The sequence below is a fragment of the Aotus nancymaae genome, unplaced genomic scaffold (assembly GCF_030222135.1).
Source record: "Aotus nancymaae isolate 86718 unplaced genomic scaffold, 86718_ANA_hifiasm-v0.15.2.pri h1tg000007l, whole genome shotgun sequence".
Lineage (NCBI taxonomy): Eukaryota > Metazoa > Chordata > Mammalia > Primates > Aotidae > Aotus > Aotus nancymaae.
In genome coordinates, this window is record NW_026988418.1 from 6,043,405 (window position 1) to 6,070,217 (window position 26,813).

The window sequence follows — 26,813 nt, forward strand, 5'->3', positions numbered from 1 at the left end:
TAACTTAAATTTATAAGAAAAAAACAAACAACCCCATCAAAAAGTGGGCAAAGGATATGAACAGACACTTCTCAAAAGAAGACATTTATGCAGCCAGCAAACATATGAAAAAAAGCTCATCATCACTGGTCATTAGAGAAATGCAAATCAAAACCACAATGAGATACCATCTCATGCCAATTAGAATGACGATCATTAAAAATCAGGATATGGCTGGGCACAGTGGCTCACACCTATAATCCCAGCCCTCTGGGAGGCTGAGATGGGCAGATCACCTGAGGTCGGGAGTTCGATACCAGCCTGACTAATATGGAGAAACACTGTCTCTACTAAAAATACAAAAAATTAGCTGAGCGTGGTGGTGCATGCTTGTAATCCCAGCTATTCGGGAGGCTGAGGCAGGAGAATCGCTTGAACCTGGGAGGCAGAGGTTGCGGTGAGCCGAGATCACACCATTGCACTCTAGCCTGGGCAACAAGAGTGAAACTCCAGCCTGGGCAACAAGAATGAAACTCTGTCTCAAAAAAAAAAAAGAAAAAAGAAAAAATAATCAGGAAACAACAGATGCTGGCAAGGATGTGGAGAAATAGGAACACTTTTACACTGTTGGTGGGAGTGTAAATTAGTTCAACCATTGTGCAAGACAGTGTGGCGATTCTTCAAGGATCCAGAACCAGAAACACCATTAGACGCAGCAATCCCATTACTGGGTATATACCCAAAGGATTGTAAGTCATTCTACTATAAAGACACATGTGCATGTATGTTTATTGCAGGACTATTCACAATAGCAAAGACTTGGAACCAACTCAAATGCTCATCAGTGATAGACTGGATAAAGAAAATATGGCACATATACACCATGGAATACTATACAGCCATAAAAAGGATGAGTTCATGTCTTTTGCAGGGACATGGATGAAGCTGGAAACCATTATTCTCAGCAAACTAATACAGGAACAGAAAACCAAACACTGTGTGTTCTCACTTGTAAGTGGAAGTAAAACACATGGATACAAGGAGGGGAGCATCACATACTGGGGCCTGTCAGAGGGTGGGGGGCAAAGGGAGAAATACCTAATATAGATAAAGGGTTGATGGGTGAAGCAAACCAACGTGGCATATGTATGCCTATATAACAAACCTGCATGTTCTGCACATTTATCCCAGAACTTAAAGTATAATTTAAAAATAAGAAAAATAAATAAAAATATTGGCTAGATGCAGTGGTTCAAGCCTACAATCGTAGTGCTTTGGGAGGCCAAGGCAGGAGGATTGCTTGAGCCCAGGGGTTTGAAGCTGCAGTGAGCTATGATCACACCACTGCACTCCAGCCTGGGAAACAGAGTGAAACCCAGTCTCAAAAAAAAAAAAATTAATTAAATAAATATTACTTTTTCTTTTCTTTCATTTTTATTTTTGAGATGGAGTCTTGCTCTGTCACCAAGGCTGGAGTGTAGTGGCATCATCTTGGCTCACTGCAACCTCTGCCTCCCAGGTTCAAGTGATTCCCCTGCCTCAGCCTCCCAAGTAACTGGGCCAAGTAACTGGGACTACAGGCACGTGCCACCATGCCCAGCTAGTTTTTGTATTTTAGTAGAGACAGGGTTTCACCTTGTTGGCCAGGATGGTCTCTATCTCCCGACCTGGTGATCCACCCACGTCGGCCTCCCAAAGTGCTGGGATTACAGGCATGAGCCACCGTGCCCAACCTACTTTTTCTTTTTAAAAAAGAAACCAAAATGCTAATTTATTGCTTTTAAACCATTTCATTGTGAAATATAATACTTAGAAAGTACATAAAACATACAGTTTACCTAGTTGTCATAAAGTAAATAGATATCTAAACACTACTCAGGACAAGAAATAGAACAATGCCAGCACACTAGTGGTTCCTGCATAACTTGTTCCCATCATAATCCCATCACCTTCCACCCCAGTAGTAACCACTAATTTTGGTAATAATTTTCTTGCTTTACTTTATGGTTTTATCAACTATTTATGAATCCTACACAATATAGTTGTTTTCCCTATTTTTCATATTTCAAAAATATAATCAGTCTGTATACCTTGTGTCTGCCTTATAACTCTGTCTGCAAGATTCATCCATGTTGTGGCGTATAGCCATTGCTTATTCATTTTCTTTGCAGTGTAATATTCTACCGTAAGAAAATACCAAACTTTATTTATCTTTTATATGGCTTATGGACATTTTACATGTTTCCAGCTTGGGGATGTTAAAAACAATGTTGTAGGCTTGCAGAGCTTCAGGCAGGTTGCTGCTCTGCCACCACCTGTACCAGGACTCTGTTCTAGATCCTCTGCTTGGTGCTCCACTGTCCCAACTTGAAACTGAAGAAGCTGCCTTGGATGCACAGGTCATCGGCCATAACAGTGTTTGCCCCAGCATTGTCTTATTTAATCATTACCAGTATCACCAAAACCCTGAGTGTTGACTCTTTGATCACAGGCCCCAAAGCCTTTACCTTTCTTGGCCTGTGGAGTAAATAGGCAGCATATTATGAAAGGACTTGTAACCTTTCTATTTACAATGAGAAATTTAGGCTTCTTAATCTTAAAGAAATTCAGTGCACCAAATATTCTAAAACACTTGATTTCTTCTTTTTCTTTGATTTGTTTCTTATCTATTCATTGTCTGGGTCTTACTGAGTTTTTTTATGGTAAATTCTTGAAAAATGAAACTTCTAGGCTTTCTAAAAGGTTAGAGTGCCTTTTGAGAAGAAATCAACAGCTAATAGATTTGTTCTTATCATTAAAGTTTCAAAAGCTGTACCAACCCTCCAAAATAAAATGAAAAAAAAAGAGAGAGAGAAGCTGAAGTGGTTTAGAATGGCAAGGTAGGAAAGGGGTTTTCACTGGAAAAATAGGAAATGTATTAAAACTTGATCGAGAATTTCTTTTTGGTAATATCAATGAGATAAGCTTATCTCTTTTTTCCTGTTGAACTACATTGATCCACCAATGATATTAAGGTATTTTGCCCTTAAGGTTTAATTTCTTTACTTCTACATACATTCATTTCATTCTGTTTAACAAAGCATGTGACCATTTTTATGCGTCCACTAACATTTTTGGAAATGGCATTTCTGGTCTTCAAAAATTAATACAAAATGAGGAAAGGAAGTTTCATAAGCTAAGCACTCTACACAGTCGAGCAGCTTTTACTGAAAGAGTTTTGCCTTTGAACAGAGGGTATAACAGCACATTATTTCAGATACATTCAGTTAATGAATATCAGATTCTTTCCTGTGTCACAAGATAGAGGAATAGAACTGAGCAATGTTTCTACTTTTTAAAGACTGCTGCAATGAACAGTCATGCATGTGTATCCCGATGTCCATAAGTACACATTCCTCTAGGAAGAAATTGGAAGTGGAATTATTTTATCATAGCATATGTATTGTTTCAACTCTTTCTAAAGTCTTCCACCAGCAGTGTCTGAAGATTCCCATTGCTCTACATCCTCACCAACTCTTGGACAACTGTCAGACTTTAAAATGTTTGCAAGCCTAGTATACATGTATAGCGGTAGTTCCTTGTGGTTTTAGTGTGCATTTGCCTGTTTGTAAACAGTTAAGCAGATTTTTTTACATTTATTTGGCATTTGAGTTTCTATTTTGTGAACTGCTTGTTCAAGATTGTGTTCATATTTAATTTGGGTTTCTGTAACTTTAATTTTTCATTAATTTATAGAGTTTTTTAAAATACATGAATCCTTTATCAGGTATGTATTACAAACATTGATTCTGTGGCTTGCATTTTCATTCTCCTTAAATATCTTTTGATGAATCAATTCTCCTTGCTTCAGTCTCCCAAGTAGCTGGGATAGCTGGTGCCCGCAACCAAGCCCAGCTAATTTTTTTTGTATTTTTAGTAGAGATGGCATTTCACCATGTTAGCCAGGCTGATCTCAAACTCTTGACCTCATGATCTGCCTGCCTTGGCCTCCCAAAGTGCTGGGATTACAGGCATGAGCCACCGTGCCCAGCCTGAATTTTAATAATCGTTATTTTTCATTATAACTAGTGATTTGGGGTCTGATTTAATAAATTTTTTACTACTTCAAAGTCATAAAGCTGTTCTACATTATCCTCTATGTATGTATGTATGTATGTATGTATGTATGTATTTTTTATTTATTTACTTTTTTTTTTTGAGATGGGGTCTCACTCTGTCACCCAGGCTGGAGTGTAGTGGCATGATCTCAGCCCACTGCAACCTCTGCCTCCCAGGTTCAAGCAATACTCCTGCCTCAGCCTCCCAAGTAGCTGAGATTACAGGCACACACCACCAAAGCCAGCTAATTTTTTAATACTTTTAGTAGAGACAGGGTTTTGCCATGTTGGCCAGGCTAGTCTCCAACTCCTGACCTCAGGTGATCCACCCACCCGCCTCAGCTTCCCAAAGTGTGGGATTCCAGGTGTGAACCACCATGCCCAGCCTATTGTGGTATATTTCTGACTCCCTATTCGGCTCCATTGTTCTATTTGTCTGCCCTTGTGCCAATACCATGCTGTCAAGATAATTTTAGCTTTATATAAATATTGACATTTGATAGAGCAAATCTTTTTACCTTGTTCTGGCATATCTGGGCTATTCCTGGCCTTTGGGGTTCCTGTATAAGTTTTATAAAGCCACACGCACATCCTCACATGAACTCATATAGAACACACATACATTCACATACAACCTTTTGGGAGTTCAGTTGCAATTACATTGAATCTATAGGTCAATTTGGGCAGAATTTAAATCTTTGCAATATTTAATCCTCTAATTTAAGAAGAGAGTGCATGTATTTAGGCTTTTAATTTCTCTCAATATTTACATTTTCTTATATATCTTTTGTTAGACATATTCACAGGTGCTGATATTTTCCATACTATTATAAATGGTAACATTAAAAAATCATTTTCTAATTATTTCCCAATGTATAAAAATTTACTTAAGCCTTTTCTAATAAAAACTTTCCCATACTTTTTTATTCCTGTAATTTATGTATATGTTATTTTGGATTTTCTATGCAGGCAATCATATCATCTAAAGATAACTTTTTTCCTCCCTTTCCATATTTTAAGCCTTTCATTCTTTTTTCTTGTTCTCTGCACTGGCTAGCACAGTGCTGAATAGAACGGGTGACAGTAGGCATCCTTTTCTAATTCCCAATCTCAAAGGAAAAGCTCTCAAATTTCACCATTTAGTATGTTTTTATAGCTTTTTAAAAATAGATATTTTATCCAAATGTACTTTAGAAAGAAAAAATAAATAAAAATAGATATTCTTTATTACATTAAGGAAATTGCTTTCTAGCGTTAGTTTGCTCAATGTTTTATGACAAATACATGTTGAATTTCATAAATTTTTTTCTGAATAGTTTAAGAAGACTTTTTAAAAATTTAATCTGTTAATATGCTGAATTACTTTGACTGATTTTCTAATGTTAATCCAATTTTGCATTCCTGGGATAAACCTAACTTCATCATAAATTATCATTCTTTTCCTACAATGCAGGATTTGACTTGCTAATATGTATGTCTTCAGGATTTTTGCAACTTTCCCCATGAATGAGACTGGCCTGTCATTTACTTCCTTGCAATACCCTTGTCAGATTTTGATATCAAGGTTATCCCAGCTGCTTAAAATAAAATGGGTGTTATACCCTCTTTTTTTTTTTTTTTTTTTTTGAGACGGAGTTTCGCTCTTGTTACCCAGGCTGGAGTGCAATGGCGCGATCTCGGCTCACCGCAACCTCCGCCTCCTGGGTTCAGGCAATTCTCCTGCCTCAGCTTCCTGAGTAGCTGGGATTACAGGCATGCGCCACCATGCCCAGCTAATTTTTTGTATTTTTAGTAGAGACGGGGTTTCACCATGTTGACCGGGATGGTCTCGATCTATTGACCTCGTGATCCACCCGCCTCGGCCTCCCAAAGTGCTGGGATTACAGGCGTGACCACCGCGCCTGGCCGATATACCCTCTTTTTCTGTCTTCTGGAAGAGTTTGTATTAGGTAACAATGATTTCTTCTTAAATTATTGCAAAAAAAACTCATCCATAAAGCTTTCTGATTTCACTTTCTTTTGGGTAGGTTTTCAATTTCTAGTTCCATTTCTTTAAAAGTTATGAGAAGTCAAACACTTTTTATTTCTTTTTGCATCAACTTTGCTATATTTTATTTTTTAAAGAAAGTTTCCATTTCATTTAAATGTTTTAAAGTTTTACAGAAACTTACTCATTTTGTCTTCTTTTTAAATATATATACATTTTATCAAAGGTAGCTTTTGAAAAAATATATAGTGATGGTCATTTCACTTTTATGATATTAGTTTCCTTTGCCTTGTTGCTTTTTTCTTGATAAGTCTCACTAGAAGTTTATTCATTTTTGGCTTTTCAAAGAACCACATTCATTTTAGCTTGTTGATCTACTCTATTGTATTCTTTTTAGAGAAATAACAAATACACATATTTCACAGTTTAGAGTAAATATAGTATAGAGTGCTGGCTTAGAATCAGAAAACTATATTCAGACCTTGGTTCTATCATCTGGCAACTATTTGAAATTCAGTTTTTTAATCTCTAAAATGGACTAAAATACCCCCAGCCACTTCATAGATGTGAAAGCCTAACAAATATAATGTAGTAATATTAGTATATGCCTCAGCTCTGTATTTCAAATGCAGATATTCTAAAAGTGATTCTTGAATAGTCACATTTAACCTTTGTTAGGTGTTTCCCATGTGTCTGGCTCTATTCTTGATGCTTTAATTGCTTTGTCTTATTTAATGCAGCCTCACTACTGTCTTATGAGGTAAGCAGTTACTATCCCTATATTACAGATGAAGAAACTGATACTCAAAGAGGTTGAACACAATTAACTTTTAGATTCACTTTATATAATCTGACTGATTAGTATAGAGAAAGCACAGATGAAGGACATTATAGTTATCATCCCTATTAATTCAGTTGAAAAGCTTTGAGAACAGGGAATTCTATTTACCAATAAAACAAAGTAAATTCTCTCTCACCACTTTTGTCTATAAACCTTCCCTGCCCAGTATATACATTCACCACATTCTGATATTTTTTAGATTATCATTCATTTACTTGCTCAGTAAATAATTGATTAATCACCTACTCTCTGGTAAGTGAGTAGGTGCTTTGATAAGCATTGGTATTAAGAAATGAATTGAAAACTTAGTCTCTGCTTTCTTGGAATTTAAAGTGGGTAAAGGGGATATAAACAGGTAAATTATAAATCATGAATGTTTGATGAAGGCAATAAATGTGGTACAGTGATATGAGTAAGGACATTTCAGATTAAATGATTCTGAAAATTGTCTCCTGCAAAGTGACATTTAAGCTAAGACCTGAAGACTAGGCAGGCATCCATGCAATGAGAAGGGAAAAGGAAAAGCATTTCAGGCAGAGGGAAGCGTGGAAAAAGATTGGTGTATCGGAAACTCTAAATACAAACCAGTGTGACGGGAGTTCAGTGGGAGAAGGAGAAATAAGATGGTTTTAAAGAGATAGACAAGGGCCAGAGCTTACAAACCCAGGTGAGCTGGTGGGATTTGGAGTAAGGGACCACTGAAACATTCTAAGCAGGGGTGTCAAGTAGTCCAATTTATGTTTTTAAAAGAAAATTTGGCCATAGCATTAAAGGATAGATTAGAAGGTAGTAAAAATGGAAGTGGTAGGACAAGTGCAGAGCCAATTGCTATAGCCCAGGTTAGAGATGATACTCTAGACTAAGGTGGTGGCAAAGAGGACACAAATGGATTAGTGCAGGGTATATTTGGGAATAGAGTGACAGCATGTGCTAAATGGTTGGCATTGGTTCACGATGGAAAAGGAAGACTCAGGGATTACTGACCTGCACAAAAGTTTGGATGGTGGCATTATTTACTGAAATTGGGAAGACAGAGAAAAACAAAGACTTTGGAGACATGGGCAGAATCAAGGAGTTTCATTTTGGTAATTATTGGCATAAAATGGCATTTCATATTATAGAAATGGATAGCAAATCATCCACTTTCTAGGCCTAGAGGAGTTCAGTAATACTTACATGTTGGGTAGCACTGGAAGAGTCTACAAAGGAGACCAAGAAAGAGCAGCAGAGAAGTAAGTGAAAACCAGCAAAGTTTGGTATCACAGAATGCTACTGAGAGGTAACTTGTCCATTGGATTTATTTGGCAATGAAGAGGTCAGTTAGTATCCTTGGTGGAAAGTTTCACTGGAGTAGTGGGGATGAAAGCCAGTTTGGAGTAGATTGAAGAAAGGATGGAAAATGTTTAGACTGTGCATATATAGAAATCAGGAAAATTCCTTTGTCTGGCTGCCCTCTGACTAAACTTTGGAAACTGTTACTAACATATGGCAGCTCCAGAGAGGTACTCAGCTATGTGACATTGGTGTTTGTTGGTTTTTAGGGGACTATACTCCTGTGAAAGCTGCTTATTGTAGTTCACATTCATTCCACACTTATTTGTATTATTATTTATTCTCTACCTCTAGATAAAGATTGAACTAAAGCATGCCCAACAGAAGTTATTAGACAGTACAAAGATGTGCTCTTCACTCACGGCAGAATGCAAGCATTGTCAGCAGAAAATCAAGGAACTGGAGTTGGAAGTACTTAAACAGACTCAGAGCATTAAATCACAGAACAACCTACAGGAAAAGCTGGCTCAGGAGAAATCTAAAGTTGCTGATGCAGAGGAAAAGGTGATTATCCTCATGCTTAATAAATAGCATACACTGAATACCACTACTGAAATCTTATTTCCCTGAGGATTTTTAGAAATAAATATGATGCAGACTTCATAGAATTTTAATTTTTTTTAACTATCTCATGTTTTCTTCTGTTTTGGTTTCACCTGTTCCTACAATTTCAGTAATTTTTATGTATTTGTAAAAACTTCATGGACTTAAAAAGGTAAGCTTTATTAAAGCTATAACATGAGCTTAAAGAACTGACTGAACCCATATGACTTTTGTTTTATACTTCGCATTTGAGAAGACTTATTATTCTCTCATTTGGATTGGCTGTTAATGTAAATTTTGTTTTAATTTTGTTTTTTTCATTGACAATTGTACATGTTAATGGGGTGCATAGTGATATTTCAATACATGTAATGTATAGTGATCAGATCAGGATAATTATCATATTCATCACATCAAACATATTTTATACTTTTGTAGGGGGATTTGTGTTGTGAAATGAACCATTTTGAAATATTGCTCCTTCATTTTAGATTGCCCAACACTAGGTGGCAGTAGTATGTAACAGTTGTATGTTTTGATGTGCAAGTTTGAGAGTTAAATTGGATTAAAAAATAATTTCATCAGACCATACAATGTGAAGCAAATATCAAAAAATAGATGACAGCAATCTGAATTAAACTAAAAAATCTAATGTTGAGTTAAAGAAACCAGAACAAAAGCATTCATACTATGTGATTCTATGTATATAAAGTTCAAGAATAGATAAAACTAAGTTATGGAGATAAGATAGTGGTTATTCTTGCGACAGATATTGACTGAAGGGGGCACTAGGGAATCCTCTGTGGTGCTGCAAGTATTCTGTATCTTGGTCTGGGAAGTCAAATTTCATTGAGTACACTTAAGATATGTATGTTATTCACCATATGTATATATGGATGTTACTTTACCATATGGATGTTATTATTCCATTAAAAAGCAATTGGTAAAATTGGTAAAGATTGGCAAGATTTTAAAACTTATTGGTGAGGATTTGGTGCAAGAAGACCTCATATATATTGACTTCACTTGGAAGAGATAATTAGTATAAATGTTTTAAAGATGTGTGCATCATACATCTTAACACTTCTAGGCATAAGAAAAACTCTTATACTACGTGTATGTATCAGGAGACAGGAATACAGTCGTGTTCATAGTATCATTGTTCTGAATAGCAGAAAACTAGAAACAACCCAAATGTCCCTGACACAAGATTAAAAAAATAAATTGTATATTTATACAGTAGTATTACTGGTAAGCTGAGTTCTTTCCCTCACTTTGTATCAGTGGCAAAGAAAGGGCATTCAGGCTACTCTGCCTATGGGGTAGCCCTGTTCTGTCTATGTAGCAGCCATTTCCCTATAATTAACTTATTTTTTTAAAAAAAGGAGAGAACGAGAGAGAGAAAGGAAGGAGGGAGGAAGGAAGGAAGAAAAGAAGGAGAAAAGAGAAAAAACGGCAAGGAAGGCAGGCAGGAAGGAAGGAAGGGAGGAAGGGAGGGAGGGAGGGAGGGAACAAAGGAAGGAAGGAAAAAGAAAAGAGAAAGAATGGCCAGGTGCAGTGGCTCATGCCTGTAATCCCAGCACTTTGGGAGGCCAAGGCGGGAGTATCACCTGAGATCAAGAGTTTGAGACCAGCCTGGACAAAATGGTTAAATTATACATTTTACTAATAATATAAAAATAATACTAATAATGCAAAATAATACAAAAATTAGCCAGGTGTGGTGGTGTGTACCTTTAATCCCAGCAACTCGGGAGGCTATGGCAGGAGAAGCACTTGAACCCTGGAGGCAGAGGTTGTACTGAGCTGAGATTGTGCTATTGCACTCCAGTCTGGGTGACAAGTGTGAAACTCTGTGAAACTCTGTTGGAAGGGAGGGAGGGAAGGAAGGAAGGAAGGAAGGAACGAAGGAAGGAAAGAAGGAAGGAGAGAGAAAAGGAAAGAAAGCAAAAGGAAGGAAGGAGGGAGGGAGGGAAGGAAGAAAGGAAGGAAGGAGAAAAGAAAAGGAAAGAAAGAAAGAAAAAGAAAGGAAGGAAGGAAGGAAGGTAGGTTGGTTTTACTCACTGGCCAGGAATAGAGGATAGGCTCCTTCTCCCTGAACAAGAGAAGGCATAGGGTTTTTAAGGACTGGGTGCAGGGCGGAAGAGGAATGTTAGCATGTGCAGGGTGGGACTTCAGATGCACAGGTTCAATGTATAAACACATCTTCATACAACACGTACACACACTAGTGGAGATTTTCTTTTAGAGGAGGGAATTTGAGCATTATAATGATATGTTAATGACTTAAAGGCAACTAGGGGTCCTCAATTTGCTCTAATTTGCAAGATCTTATCTTCCTCTTGTATCTCATTAGGGGTCAATATATTCTGGTGCCATTCCAGGCTGTCAGTTTCTTTAAGCAATTATGCCTTTAAATAAAGGGACTAAAGAAAAACAGTAAGAAAAAGAACTTTCCCAGTTATTTCATCAGGGCTGCCCCAGTAACAATAGCATGCAATGAAAATGAGTGAACTATAGGTACATATTGTAGTTCAATACAGTAAATTTTTTAAAGTCACCAAAAACACAGTATGATTCCATAGATTTTAAAAAGTCAAAGTTGTGCAAAATAAAAACTATTAGCATGGTGGTTCATACCTGTCATCCCAGCACTTTGGCAGGATGAGGTGGGAGGATCACTTGAGCCCAAAGTTCAAGACCAGCCTGAGCAACATAGTGGGACCCTATCTCTACAAAAATAAATAAGTTAGCTGGGCATAGTAGTGTGTGCCTGTAGTACCAGCTACAATGGAGGCTAAGGCAGGTGATCACCTGGGCGATATAGCAAGACCCTGTCTCAAAAAACAAAACAAAACAAAACAAACTATCATATATATATAGAGAGAGAGATTATTAAAAATAAAAAGCAAGGATATGATTGGCATAAAATTCAGGATATTGGTTTTCTCTGGTGCGGAGGGAAGAGGGATAATCAAAGAGGGTCACAGAGGGGCTTCAAAAGTATTGGAAATGTTCCCTTTCTTAAATTGTTCAAAAGTTTGGCATGTATCCTTGACAGAGAAGCCAATGAGGTGATGCTTTTGTCTGTGGAATTAGTACTGCATTCCTTAAGTAAGAAGTCTCCCTAGACAGAACTAAATAGAACAGTGCCAGGGAACTTGAGCTGGCCTCAGATGGCTGGCTGCCTACTGCCATTGCCCTTGAATCATTCTGCATCTTCACTTCTCTCATGCTGTGTGGGCTATGCAGAGACCTAAGCGCCAGGGCTTGGGATTGATGCAGAAAGCCCCCTCTCTTAGAAAACGGGTGCCACCCACTGGCATTCACTGAATATTCGTGGGACATGTGATGCCAAGCCATTGTAAAGGATTTGTTGTTGGGTCAGGAATACATTAGAGGGATAACAGCTACCCTGCTGAAATCTATTCATTCAACAAATATTTATTGAGCACCTACTATGTGCCAGGCACAATTTAAGGTGACACAAGGGTTTATAAAAATAACTAAAAAGACATTTAAAGGAAATTAACAAAAATGTAGTGGTTTTTTTCTGCTACATGAAAAAGAGAAGAAAAAATGTTTTTAAATGACACTTTAAATCTAGCCTATAAACTCTAAAATATAAATCTTTCTTTCAAATTCATAAATCATATTTTTAGTTTTCCCAGAGCATTAAAGAACCTATTATTGATGCTAAGCAATATGCTAATAGGTGCTTGGTTTATAAGAGACTTCTACTTTGTTTTGTGGTGTTATTCGTGAATCTAGCCACACCGTGGAGAAACTAGGTGCACTCATGCCGTGCTGTTGGAAGCATAAATTGGTCTAATGCCTGTGGAGGCAGTGTGGCATTATCTATACAACAAACAAATACTCATAAGCTTTGCCCTAGTAAATCCAAACCTCATAATTTAATCTACAGACATTGTTTATAATAGTATTGTTTATGACAGAAAAAGCTTGGAATCAGCTTAAATGTTCACCAGTAGGACACTGGTTAAATAAGTTATGGTATATCCTTACAGTGGAGTGGTATGCAACTATAAAAGAGAAGACAACTCAATACGTGCATATAATACGGAAAAATGACTAAATGCTTATTGCTATAAAAAAACAAGGTGCCTAATTACATATAGTATAGTATGTCATCGTTTGTATAAAATTTATATGTATGTGGGATAACTATATAATGTGTTTATATATGCATAAATAAATCTCTGGAAGGGTACACAAGAAATTAAAAACCGCAGTCATCTATTTGGTGGAGGAAAATTTGGAGGACATAGAACAGGGATGGGAAGGAGACTTTTCACTATATAGCTTCTTTTTTTTTGTTTTGTTTTTGAGACAGGGTCTCCCTGTCACCAAGGCTGGAGTGCAGTGGCACAATCATGGCTAACTGTAGTCTCAGCTTCCCTGGGCTCAGTTGATTCCTCTTACCTCAGATTCCTGAGTAGCTGAGACTATAGGCACTCACCACCATGCCCAGCTAATTTTTATATTTTTTTGTAGGGATAGGGTTTCACCATGTTGCCCAGGCTGGTCTCAAACGCCTGAGACTCAAGTGATCCACCCAGCTCAGCTTCCCACAGTTCTGCGATTACAGGCATGAGCCACTATGTCTGGCCTGTAGTTTCTTTTATACATACATATTGAATTATATGAATGTGTTATATACTGCAAAATTAAACAATTTATTTTAAAATTAAATCTAGCTACTCTCTTTACTTCAGGTCAGATTAATATGTTAGCACTGCTATGTTTGCTATTTGTATGTTATTCTGCTAATTTGAAAAAAGTCACACTCTTCTTAATGCTTTACTTGTAAACTTTTTTCTTTCCAAGATTTTGGACCTGCAGCAGAAATTAGAACATGCTCATAAAGTCTGTCTCACAGACACTTGTATTTCAGAGAAGCAGCAACTAGAGGAAAAGATAAAAGAAGCAACAGAAAATGAAGCTAAAGTAAAGCAACAATATCAAGAGGAACAACAGAAGGGGTAAGAGGAGCACAGATCTCAGTTTCCTGTGGGTGTAGCCATGACCGAGTTAATCAGCAGTATCAATTTACTCTAACAAACTATCAGAGAGTATTTCTGTTCTGTCCCCACTGAAGTAAACTCGGCCACACAATTCCTGATGTATTGCACTTATCACACTGTATTCTAATTGTTTATTTTCTTTTTTGTTTTATTTTGTTGTTGTTTTGTTTTGTTGTTGTTGTTGTTGTTTTGAGATGGAGTCTCGCTCTGTCTCCCAGGCTGGAGTGCAGTGGTGCGATCTCAGCCCACTGTAACATCTGCCTCCCGGTTTCAAGCAATTCTCCTGCCTCAGCCTCCTGAGTAGCTGGGATTACAGGCACGCACCATATGTCTGGCTAATTTTTTGTAGTTTTTTAGGAGAGACAGGGTTTCACCACGGTGGCCAGGCTGGTCTCGAACTCCTGACCTTGTGATCTGCCCACCTCGGCCTCCCAAAGTGCTGGGATTACAGGTGTGAGCCACTGAGCCTGGCGTCTAATTATTTTCTAGTTTACCTTTGGCACTAAAATGTGAGATTCTTAAAGACAGAGATTATTTCTTCTGGTTCTGGGACACACCTAATGTAACAGTAAGTATTCTTGACTGAGTTGCCTATGAATCACTCTGGAATTTGCTCTGACATGTAGTCTGACAAACTTTAGACTACAATGAAGTTGATGTGTTATACAAGGGGACTTCAGAAAACTTGTGGAAAAATTGAATTGAAAGACAAAATAAAAAAATATGTTGGCCTGATGCAGTGGCTCACACCTGTAATCCCAGCACTTTGGGATGCTGAGGTAGGAGGAAAAAAAAATTATCCAGGCATGACAGTACAGTCCTGTAGTCCTAGCTACTCAGGAGGCTGAGGCAAGAGATCACTTGAGCCCAGGATTTTGAGGCTGCAGTGAACTGTGATTGCAACACTGCACTCCAGCCTGGGTGGCAGAATGAGACCCTGTCAAAAAAAACAGTTTATTTCTCAACATAAGGTCCATCAAAGTCCAGACACTTTTGTAAGTGATGATGCAAGCCATTTAGTCCATCCTTAAAGAACTGAGTGAGAATCCTGGGAATTTAACAATGTCATTGCAGTCTTTTGCACATTATTAAGCAAAGAGAAATGGGTGCCTTTTAAATATTTTTTAAGATTTGGAAACAAAAGGAAGTCAGAAGGAGCCAAATCAGGACTGTAAGTTGGATGCCTAATAATTTCCCATCAGAACTCTTGGAAAAGTGCTCATTTGATGAGAGGAATGAGCAGGAGCATTGTCATGGTAGAGAAGGACTCTCTAGTGAAGCTTTCCTAGGCATTTTTTAAAAATAAAGCTTTGGCTACTTTTCTCAAAACACTTTCATAATAAACATGTTATCATTTGGACTTCTAGAAAGTCAATAAGCAAAATCCTTTGAGCATCACAAAAAACTGTTGGCATGACCTCTGCTCTTGACTTGTCCACTTTTGCTGTGATTGGACCACTTCCTCCTCTTAGTAGCCGTTTCTTTGATCGTGCTTTGTCTTCAGTATCATTGGTAAAGCCATGTTTCTTCTCCTGTTACAATTCTTCAAAGAAATGCTTCATCCCACTAGTTTAAAATTCCCACTGAAAGCTTTGCTCCTGTCTGTAGCTAATCTGAATGCAACAGTTTTGGCACCTATCAAGTGGAAAGTTTGCTAAACTCTATCTGTCTGAATTGTGGTAAGTTGAATCAATTGAGATGTCTATGTTGTTGGCTATTGTTTCTGCTGCTAATCATAAGTCTTCTTCAATTAGGGCACAAAAAAAGATTAATTTTTTTCCTTGTAAATTGATGTGGATAGTCTGGCACCGTGGGCTTCATCTTCTTCAACGTCATCTCATATCTCATCTCTTCTTTTTTTTTTTTTTTTTGAGACGGAGTCTTGCTCTGTCGCCAGACTGGAGTGCAGTGGCACAATCTCTGCTCACTGCAACCTCCGCCTCCTGGGTTCAAGCAATTCTTCCACCTCAGCCTCCCGCGTAGCTGGGACCATAGGCACGCACCACCATGCCCGGCTATTTTTTGTATTTTTAGTAGAGATGGGGTTTTACCATATTGGCCAGGACGGTCTCGATCTCTTGACCTTGTGATCCACCCGCCTCGGCCTCCCAAAGTGCTGGGATTACAGGCGTGAGCCACCGCGCCCGGCCTCATCTCATCTCTTCTTAAAATGACTTATCCATTTGTAAACTGCTTATTTCTTTGGGGTATTGTCTCTTTAAACTTTTCATTAAAGCATCAATGACTTCACCATTCTTCCACCTTGATTTCATCATATATTTAATGTTTGTTCTTGCTTCAGTTTTAGCAGAGTTCATGTTGCTCTGATAGTAGCTCTTTTCAAACTGATACTTTATCCTTAGTGCCTCAAACTGGATCGTGTTCAGACATGTTATGACAGGTTAGTACAAATTTATTTTGGTGCAAAAAACTTTTAAAATCCACGCATAATTTTTTCATAATATTCATTTTCCATTAACTTTTTGAAGACCCCTCATATTTATAAGCTGATTTTCTTCAAAACAGTTACAGGTACTTTATAGGTGTCTTAACCATCAACAAACTGCTACCAGATAAGAGCTGTTATATATTTGTTTTCTAAAATGATTATGATTATTATGATGATTCTTATTTAAAGCATCTTCTTGGATGCCCTAAACTTCAGTAACTGATGCTTTGCTTCTTATTCATGTACTACTGAGAGTGGTTCACATATTTTTTTTCTTTATTTTTAATTGATATATAATTATACATATTTACGAGATACAGTATTTTTATACATGTATACAATGTATAATGATCAAATAACAGTATTTGGGATAGCTATCACATCAAACATTTATCATTTCTTTGTGTTGGGAACATTTCAAAACTTCTCTTTTAGTGCTTTTGAAATATACAATAAATTATTGTTAACTATAGTCATCCTACTGTGCTATTGAACACTAAAACATACTCCTTTTATCCAACCGTATGTGTGTATCCATTACCAACCTCTCTTCATTCCCCTGCTTCGCAGCCTCTGGTAACTGTCATTCTACTCTACTTCCATGAGATCAACTTTTTGTATTCCCATATATGAGTGAAAACATGCAATATTTGCTTTCTGTGCTTGGCTTATCTCGCTTAACATAAGAACCTCCAGTTCTATCCATGTTGCTACAAATGACAGGATTTCATTCTTTTTTTATGGCTGAATAGTATTCCATTGTGATCCATGTATATTTTAAGAAAAAATATGGTTTTAGCCACTAAAAAGATGTGCTGGTGTTCACATATACTCTGTAGCTCAGAAACTTACTTTCAGCTCTTATTGAAAACTCTAGCATAAGGCACTCAATAGATAATAAATACTTATTGAATGAATGAATGAATGTTTGATTAAGTGAATGAATTAATTTATGTATAAATAAGCAATGAATTCACTCAGTGAGCTGCTGCGGAAAAATACTTGTCTCAACTGCCACTTCTAGCAGGATGGCAGACTGTCCTCCTTATCTCTAAAGTGGGAATTGTAATGCCAGTTCTACATATCTTTTGTGAAGATTTGCTAAGAAAAAATATGTATCCACTATTTAACTAAGTACAGGAAAATAAAATATATAGGGAAATTCTCCCACCAAAAGGGGACTCTATAATTTATGTTGTTTCATAATCTGGAAGAAAGTGACCCTGATTTAGATAGTTAGATTGTAATCTGCTTTTTCACTTAAAATATTATGATCTGTTAATCTGACATTACATTTTTCTAGAATATTATTTTAATGATATGTCACTATTTAATAAATCCTTTATTGTTAAACATTTAGATTTTTCCCAGTTTCTTCAGTGACATATATCCTGACACATAATAAGCACGTATAGCAGGAAATAGAACCAGTTGAATCTATATTTAAGAACAGCCTAATCACAGGGATTTGGTCTTATGCAATTGTGGGAGCTGGTTCTGCAGTCTGCATGACTGTCATCTTTGCATCTTATGCTAGAGCTTGAGGTCTGCAGGGCAAACAATCAGGAAGTGAAGATGAATGTAAAGTGGGAGAGCAATAACAAGGTGGAAACCATGAGGATGGACTGGAACCCATGTCAGTTCTTGCTGCCTCTAACCTTGAGAAAGAGTAGGTATCCTACAGGAGAAACTGGCACCCCTCATCAAGGAGCTAAATAGACATCTGGCCCAGGTGATGGGAAAGGTGAAGGAGGATTCAAGGAAAGGTGGAGCAGTTGTAGGCCTTGCTGTTGTGTCATGCCAAGGTAAGCAGCAGATATCTGGCAGTGTTCATAAGCTGTAAAAGTGCCTACTCCAACTCTCCACCTGTAAAAACCAAAATGTTTCAATTTTGTTCTCTAAATCTTGCACAAATATATCTCCTGTGGCCCACTATAACCAGAAACTTACATGGAAGGAATTCTGAGAATCTAGGCAAGTCAAAATGTTACAAAGCCACTCTATTAAAAATGTACTTTTTGGCTGGGTGAGGTGGCTTATGCCTGTAATCCCAGCACTTTGGGAGGCCAAGGCAGGCAGATCACTTGAGGTTGGGAGTCGAGACCAGCCTGACCAACCTGAAGAAACCCTGTCTCTACAAAAAATACAAAATTAGCTGGGCGTGGTGTCACATGCCTGTAATCCCAGCTACTTAGGAGGCTGAGGCAGGAGAATCGCTTGAACCCGGGAGGCGGAGGTTGCAGTGAGCCAAGATCATGCCATTGCACTCCAGCCTGGACAACAAGAGTGAAACTCAGTCTCAAGAAAAAAGAAAGAAAGTAGTTTTTAAACTATAGTTAATTTTATTTAATTTAAATTAGGCCTGGCACCAGTGGCTCACGTCTGTAATCCCAGCACTTTGGGAGGCCAAGGCAGGCAGATCACTTGAGATTAGGAGTTTGACACTAGCCTGGCCAACATTGTGAAACCTCATCTCTACTAAAAATACAAAAGTTAGCCAAGCATGATGGTAGACACATGTAATCTCAGCTGCTCAGGAGGCTGAGGCAGGAGAATTGCTTAAACCCAGGAGGCAGAGGTTGCAGTGAGCCAAGGTCGCGCCACTGCACTCTAACCTGGATGACAGAGCAGGCAAAACAGGCGAGACTCCATCTCAAAAAAAGAAAAAAGAAGTGTTGTTGTTATTGTAATATTTGCTGTTATTGTTGTTAATATTGTCATCATTATCATCATAATCTTCTTCAGTAAGGTGAAAAAAGTTCATTTGGCCAGAACAAAATATTTAGAGACAAGGAAAGTGGCAAGAAATTGAGGTTGGAAAGGTAAGCTAGACATAGGTCATGTAGAACTTAACAGACCACAACTGAGTTTGGACCTGTTCATGAAGATATTGGTCTGTGGTTTTCCTGTCACATAATATCTGTATCTGGTTTTGGTATTAGGGTAATGTTTGTTTCAAAAAATTACTTAGGAAGTGTCCCCTCTACTTCAATTTTTTTTTGGAAGAGATTGCAGAGAATTGGTATCATTTATTTCTTAAATGTTTGGTAGAATTCACCAGTGAAATCATCTGGGCCTAGTGCTTTATTTTCTGGAAGGTAATTAATTATTGATTCAATTTCTTTAACAGATATAGGCTGACTTAGATTATCTATTTGTGTCTTTCAAGGAATCAGTACATATAATATAAGTTATCATATTTGTAGACAGAGTTGTTCATAATATTCCTTTATTATCCTTTTAATGTCCGTGGGATTAGTAGTGGTGGCCCCTCTTTCATTTTTGATATTATATTTTAAATAATATCTTATTTATAAAATAGAGATGGGACTTTGCTGTGTTGCCCAGGGTGGTCTCAAGTTCCTGGGTTCAAGTGATACTTCTGCCTCAGCCTCCCAACGTGCTGGGATTACAGATGTGAACCATTGCACCTGGTCCCATTTTTTATATTATTAATGTTTGTCTTCTCCATTTATAACTTAGCCTGACTAGAGGTTTATCTGTTTTATTCATCTTTTCCAAGAACAAACTTTTGGCTGCATTTTTTTTTTCTCTATTGTTTTCCTGTTTTCAATCCCATTGATTAATACTCTCATTTTTATTATTTCTTTGCTTCTGCTTGCTTTAGGCTTATAGTGTTCTTCTTTCTCTAGTTTCCTAAGGTGGAAGCTTAGATTACTGATTTTAGATTTTTCTCCCTTTATAATATATGTGTGTAATACTACAAGTTTTCTGCTTTGTTGTAGCCTATAAATTTTGTAAGTTGTATTTCATTTTCATTTAGTTCAAAATATTTTTAATTTATTGAGACCTCCTCTTTGACTCATGTATTATTTAGAAATGTTTTGTTTATCCCAAATATTTAGAATTTCTCGTCTCTCTTTTTCTAATTGATTTATGGTTTCATAATATCAGTTTAAACCGTTGTATAACATTCTGTTACATAGATATATCATACTTTATGTAATACTTTTATCTTTTAGACTTTTTTGCTATTATAAAGCTATAATAAATATCTATATACATAAGATTTTGCAACTGCAATGAAGTATGATGAAGTGTGGTAAGTGTTATACTAGGAGGTTTAGGTTGCCGTGATAGTACATAACATGGATACCTATGAAGTGAGGGAGCTTAAGAAAGACTGCCTCAAATAAACTGATTTAAGCTGAGAATGAAGTAGTTGGTATCAGGAAGCTAAACAGAGACTAGTGTGGAGGACGACTTTGAGGAAGTGAAACAGTTCATTGGTTGAAAGAAAATGAGGTTAGGGACAATGGTGAGAAAATGAGATGAGGAAGGTGAGGTAGGCCTAGCTCATGCAGAACCTTAGTTTGTTTTTTGTTTTTGTTTTTTTTTTTTAGAGAGACAGGGATCTTGCTCTGTCCCCCAAGCTAGAATACAGTGGCAGAATCACGACTCACTGCAGCCCTGAACTCCTGGGCTCAGATGATCCTCCTGCCTCCACCTCCTGAGTAGCTAGGACTGTAGCCATGCCCAACATGCCCAGCTAATTAAAAAAAAAAAAATTTACAGACAGAATCTCTCTATGTTGCTCGAGTTGTTCTAGAACTCCTGGCCTCAGGTGATCTTCCAGCTTCAGCCTCCAAAAGTGTTAGGAGGTATGAGCCATAGTGCCCAGCTCTCATGAGCTGCAGTGCCCAGTTCCTCATGAGCCACAATGCCCAGCTCTCATGAGCCGTTGTGCCCAGCTCCTCATGAGTCACAGTGCCCAGCTTTCATGCAGAATCTATCAAGCCATTGTGAACAGTTTGGACTTTACCTTAAGAGTAATGGAGTTCCTGAATCAAAGAACAGAAAAAATATATATAAAAATAAGAGTAATGGGGAGCCACAAAAGGATTTTAAGCAGAGGAAGCTATATTATTAATTTGCAATTTAGAAGGAACACTGACTACTAAAAGAGGCTCGGGCTACAGAGAGTACAGGGAGTCTTATCAGTACACCAATTTCTTAATTTTGTTCATTGGCAGACCTGATTTATTTGTTAGTCTTTTATTTTTCAAACTCTCTGTCAATTAACTTCTAACATATTCATGAGTTGCTCTTTTAATTTTGACTTCCTGCTTTTCTTTTTTTCTTTTTGTAGAGATGGGGTCTCACTCTGTCACCTAGGCTGCGGTGCAGTGGTGCAATCACAGCTCACTGCAGCCTTGACCTCCCAGGCTCAAGCACTTCTCCCACCTCAGCCTCCCAAGTAGCTGGGACTACAGGTGCATGCCACCATGCCTGTCTAATTTTTAAAAAGTTTTTTATAGAGATGAGTTCTCACTATGTTGCTCAGGCTGCTCCTGAACTTTTGGGCTCAAACAATCCTCCCACCTTGGCCTCCCAAGGTGCTGGGATTATAGGTGTGAGCCACCATGCCCAGCCGACTTCCTGCTTTTCAATTCTAGTTTTCAGTCTCAAATCTTACTGCCAATAACTCAAATATTTTTAGTTTCAGTGGATCAAAACTTCTCTTTTAGTTCAAAGGTTTATCTTTTAGTCTGGAAATTGAGAATGGAACCAAAAAGAAGTAGACTATAATAGAAGGTATACAGTGAGTTAGATGAAGGAGAGATGAAAGAGAGGATATTGGTGTAGAGGTGGATGTGAATGGTAGAAAATTAGCTATAGCAGTCTGCACTTACATCCAAGATACATAAGGAGAAGAACTAGAGGTGAAGAGATGTGAGCCCATGTCTCAAATATAATCATCCCCCAATACCTATTGATTTCTCAGAATACTGAAGTTAGAGAAAGCAAACTTATTTGTCTAATGTCTGTGTTTTACTGCCCTAGCATGCAGGTAAGACTTTTGCCCACCAGTACCACTTCATTATCGTCATCATAGTCTTCAAGGTGAATCTCCCAAGTCCAGAGAACCTTGGTCTGAAAGCCTCAGAAAACTCTTTCCGCAAACTGTACTCTATTACTAAAACACCTGAGATTTGGTCTAGGTCCCGTTGCTCAGTGCACAGAAAGTAAATTACTAGGGAAGACGGCTTTATTAGGGTGCCACAGTTGAGGAGAATGGGAGATCAGTCTCAAATCTATCTCCCTGAGCAATTTGGGGGGTTATAGCAGGGAAGAAATGTAAAACAGGAATTAGTGAGGGGTATGGAACCTATCATGAGGAATGAGGCATCTCATTTTCTGGATGCTATGATCTGGTGAATTTTAGTTTCTTGCCTGAGCATCAGTCTCTTGAAGGAAGAACTCAGATATAAATTAAAAGTTTTAAGACTGAGAGGGTATATTTCTACATTTGTTCAAAAAACTGTAAATGTAATGTCTATGGGATAGTAGGACCGGGTTCATAATGAGACTGAAAGAGCAAAGTGCTAATGGCCCTTCTAGGGGTGGAGGGAAATATCCCATCCCCTTCTAAAAGTTTTCTGAAAAGTCACCTGACAAAAGGCAGATTCATAGGAGAAAAAGCAAACACAATTTTGTTAACGTGGGCTGGGGAAAATCAAGTGTGATGACCCAATATCCCACTGTGTTACAGAAGCTTATATACCTGTTTCCAGGGAGAGGGAGACGGGGAATGTAGACAATTCCAAGGGACAATAACTCATTCAGGAGAATGGAGGGACCCTGGAGACAGAAATTAATTCATAAATTATTCTCCTTGGAATTTGAATTTGTTTAACAGACAGACATTATCTTGTGAAAAGATCTGTGGAGGTGTTGTTACATTCCTCAATCTTCTTTTCTGAAGATTGATAAATAATGAGATTTCAGGGAGGGGATGGGAGATAATTGTTCTCCTTGGTATGTCCAGTCTTCATGCAGATAAGAGAAAAGCGTCTTCTAGCATCTGCTGATCTCTGAGGGCCTTTCATTCAAACTATTTAGTATACCAGGGTACTGTATTTGGGGTAAAATTCTCTGAGTTCCTTTACCCTCTTTTGGAAAATGGTAAATTCATAAAATGCAGGCTCATTTATGATTCACTTATAGCAGTGTTAGTGTGTGCTTATTTGTATCAATAGTGCTCGTAACTAACATTATCTTGAACCCAGAAGATAAAAGGCTCAGCTAGTAAACTAGTAAGGAAGAAAGAATATGGGATTCAGGATTCAAGCCCTACCTCTACCTTGTCTTAACTGTTCTCTGTACCACAACTTCCTTATCTCTGAAATAAGAACAATTACTTTTTCCTCACAGGAAAGCTTCTATCACAAAAAAGGTTGGTTCCCTGTATTGGTCCCTTTAGCTTATAGACACATACCCTACTTCACTGAACCAAAAAAAAAAAAAATCCCTTTTGATGCCATACAATTTTTAGGTCTAAGTTTCATTTACAATTCATAATGTGATTTAATATACATTAATTTCCCTTAGGAAACTCCTATATCAGAATGTAGATGAGTTACACAGGCAAGTGAGAACCTTAAAAGATAAAGAAAATCTCCTGGAAATGACCTGTTCTCAGCAACAATCCAGAATTCAGCAACAAGAGGCCTTACTTTCACAACTGGAAAATGAGAAAAGAAAATATGATGGGGTAAGAAAGTAAATAGACATGCTTCTCACTTTTCCTATTCCCATAGACCTGAGTAATAGCTAGCTATTATTGAGTCCCTACTACTTTACTAAACTTCGTCGTTTCGTCAGGGGTCAGTCAGGACAGTAGAATCTACTCTAGGTATTTCAAACAAGAAGAGACTTAACACAAGGAATAAGAGCTTACAAAACAGTTTGAAGGGACCAGGGGAGAGAAGAGTCAGAAAGGACTGCTGCTGGCTTTCAATAAATCCAGAAGTTCAGAAATCACAGAGAAGCCACCTCTTGCAGCATCAAAGTGGAGAATTTGCAGGAACTCTCCTGAAGCTCCTGTCTCATCTGTCGTCTGCCCTTTTATCCATCTGCTAGTGCTAGAGAACTGTTGCGGGGTAAAAAGCAAACAAACCTGTTTCTTCTTTCTATACTCATACCACTTTTAATACTTCACTTCTGATGTAGTTTGGATGATTCTCCTCTCCAAATCTCACGCTGGAACGTAATCCCCATCATTGGAGGTGGGGCTTGGGGGAGGTGTTTTCATCATGGGAATGGGTCCCTCATAAATGGCTCAGTTCTGATAATGAGTTATTGCATGATCTAGATGTTTAAGTGTGTGGTACCTCTCTGCTCTCTCTTGCTCCAACTCACCACGTGACATGTCTGCTCCCATTTCACCTACCGCCATGATTGTTAGCTTCCTGAGGCCCTCATCAGAAGCTGAGCAGATGCTGATACCATGCTTCCTGTATAGTCTGCATACCTGTAAGCCAATTAAACCTCTTTTCTTTATAAATCACTCAGTCTTAGGTATTTCTTTATAGCAGTGCAAGAACAGCTTGACACAGAAAATTGGTACTGAGGAGTGAGGCATTGCTATAAAGATACCTGAAAATGTGGAAGCAACTTTGGAACTGGGTACCAGACAGAGAATGGAAGAGTTTGGAGGGCTCAGAAGAAGGCAGAGGACCAGGAGCAGTGGCCCTCAACTGTAATCCCAGCGCTTAAGAGGCTGAGGCAGGAGGATTGCTTGAGGCCAGGAGTTCGAGACCAGCCTGGGTAACGTAGTGAGACCTTGTCTCTACAAAAAAATAAAAAATTAGCCAGGCATGGTGGCATGGACCTGCAGTACCAGCTACCCAGGAGGCTGAGGTGGGAAGATCACTTGAGCTGGGATGTCAAGGTTGCAGTGAGCCATGATCATGCCACTACACTACAGCCTGGGTGGCACAACAAGACCCTGTCTCAAAAAAAAAAATGAAAGTTTGGAACTTCTTAGAGACTGGTTAAATGGTTGTGACCAAAATACTGATAGAAATATGGACAGTGAAGGCCAGCATAGTAAGGTCTCAGTTGGAAATGCGGAAATTATTGGGAACTGGAATAAATGTCACTCATGTTACACCCTCACAAAGAACTCCTGCATTGTGTTCATATACCAAGGACCTGTGGAAGTTTGAACTTAAGAGTGGTGATTTAGGGTCTCTGGCAGAAGAAATGTCTAAGCAGGAAAGCATTCAAGATGTGGCCTGACTCCTTGTAACAACCTATGATCAGATGTGGGAGCAAAGGAATGACTTAAAGTTGGAACTTACGTTCAAAAAGAAAGCAGAGCATAAAAGTTCAGCAAATTTACAGCCTGGCCATGTAGCACAGAAAGAATCCCAGCAGGGTATGGAGCAACTACTTGCTAGAGAAACTAGCATGACTAAAAGGGAGCCAAGTTCTTATATCCAAGACAATGGGAAAGAGGCCTAAAAGGCAACCTCAGAATCCTTGGAGACAGCCCCTATCATCAGAGGCCCACAGGCCTAGGAGGAAAGAATGGTTTAGGGGGCCAGGCACTGGGTACCACTGCTCTACTCAACCTCAGGACATTGCTCGCTGGATCCTGGCTACTACAGCTCCAGCTGTGGCTCAAAGGACCCCAGATACAGCTCAGGCTGCCTGTCCAGAGGATGCAAGTCATAAACCTTGGTGGCTTCCATGTAGTATTATCGACACATAGAACGCAAGAGTGAAGGAGGCTTGGAAGCTCCCACTTAGATTTGTGAGAAAGCCTGGGTGCCCAGGCAGAACACTGCCATAGGGGCAGAGTCCTCACAGAGAAGCTCTATTAGGGCAATGCCAAGGGGAAATGTGGGGTTGGGGTCCCCACACAGAGTCCCCACTGGGGCACTGCCTAGTGGAGCTATAAGAAATGGGCCACTGCCCTCCAGACCCCAGAATGGTAGATTTACAGGCAGCTTGCACCCTGCACCTCAGACAGCCAACTCCAACCAGTGAGATAAGCCACAGAGGCTGCGGCCTGCAAAGTCACAGGAGAAGAGCTACCCAAGGCCTTGGGAGGCTACCCATTGTACTATTGTGCCCTGGATGTGGGACATATAGTCAAGGGAGAGTATTTTGGAGCTTTAAGATTTAATGACTGCTCTGCTAGGATTTAGACTTGGCATGGGGCCTATTGACTTTTCCTTTTGGTTAATTTCTCCCTTTCGGAATTGTAATGTTTACCTAATGCCTGTACTACCATTGTATCTTGGGAGTAAATGACTTATTTTGATTTTTACAGGCTCATAGGTGGAAGGAGATAAGTCTCAGAAGAGACTTAGGACTTTGGACTTGATGCTGGAATGAGTTAAGACTTTTGGGGACTGTTGGTAGGGGGTGATTGTATTTTGTAGTGTGAGAAAGACATGCAGTTTGAGGAGTCATGGGTGGAATGATATGGTTTGGATCTTTGTTCCCTCCAAATCTCATATTGAAATGTAATCCCCGTTGTTGGAGGTGGCGCCTGAGAGGAGGCGTTTGGGTCATAGGAATGTGTCCCTCATGAATGGTTTGGTGCTCTCCTTATGTTAGTGAGTGAGCACTTCATGAGATCTGGTTGTTTAAAAGTATGTATCCAGGCATGGTAGTTCATGCCTGTAATCCCAGCAGTTTTGGAGGCCAAGGCAGGTTGATCATATGAGCTCAGGAATTTGAGACCAGCCTTGGCAACATGGAGAAATCCATCGGCACAAAAAAA

At 38.6% G+C, this 26,813-nt stretch overlaps 1 protein-coding gene across 11 annotated transcripts in view; it reads left to right on the forward strand.

Annotated features, from left to right (window-relative positions):
• LOC105705093 (phosphopantothenate--cysteine ligase) overlaps positions 1-26,813 on the forward strand; it is a 195,370-nt gene that overhangs the window by 110,152 nt on the left and 58,405 nt on the right. For all 11 annotated transcript variants that reach the window (XM_012434724.2, XM_064372246.1, XM_064372247.1 and 8 more), the window contains 3 exons: positions 8,531-8,740; positions 13,628-13,782; positions 23,627-23,789. In XM_012434724.2, the coding sequence (XP_012290147.2) occupies positions 8,531-8,740; positions 13,628-13,782; positions 23,627-23,789 (528 nt within the window). The remainder of the gene's footprint in view (positions 1-8,530; positions 8,741-13,627; positions 13,783-23,626; positions 23,790-26,813) is intronic.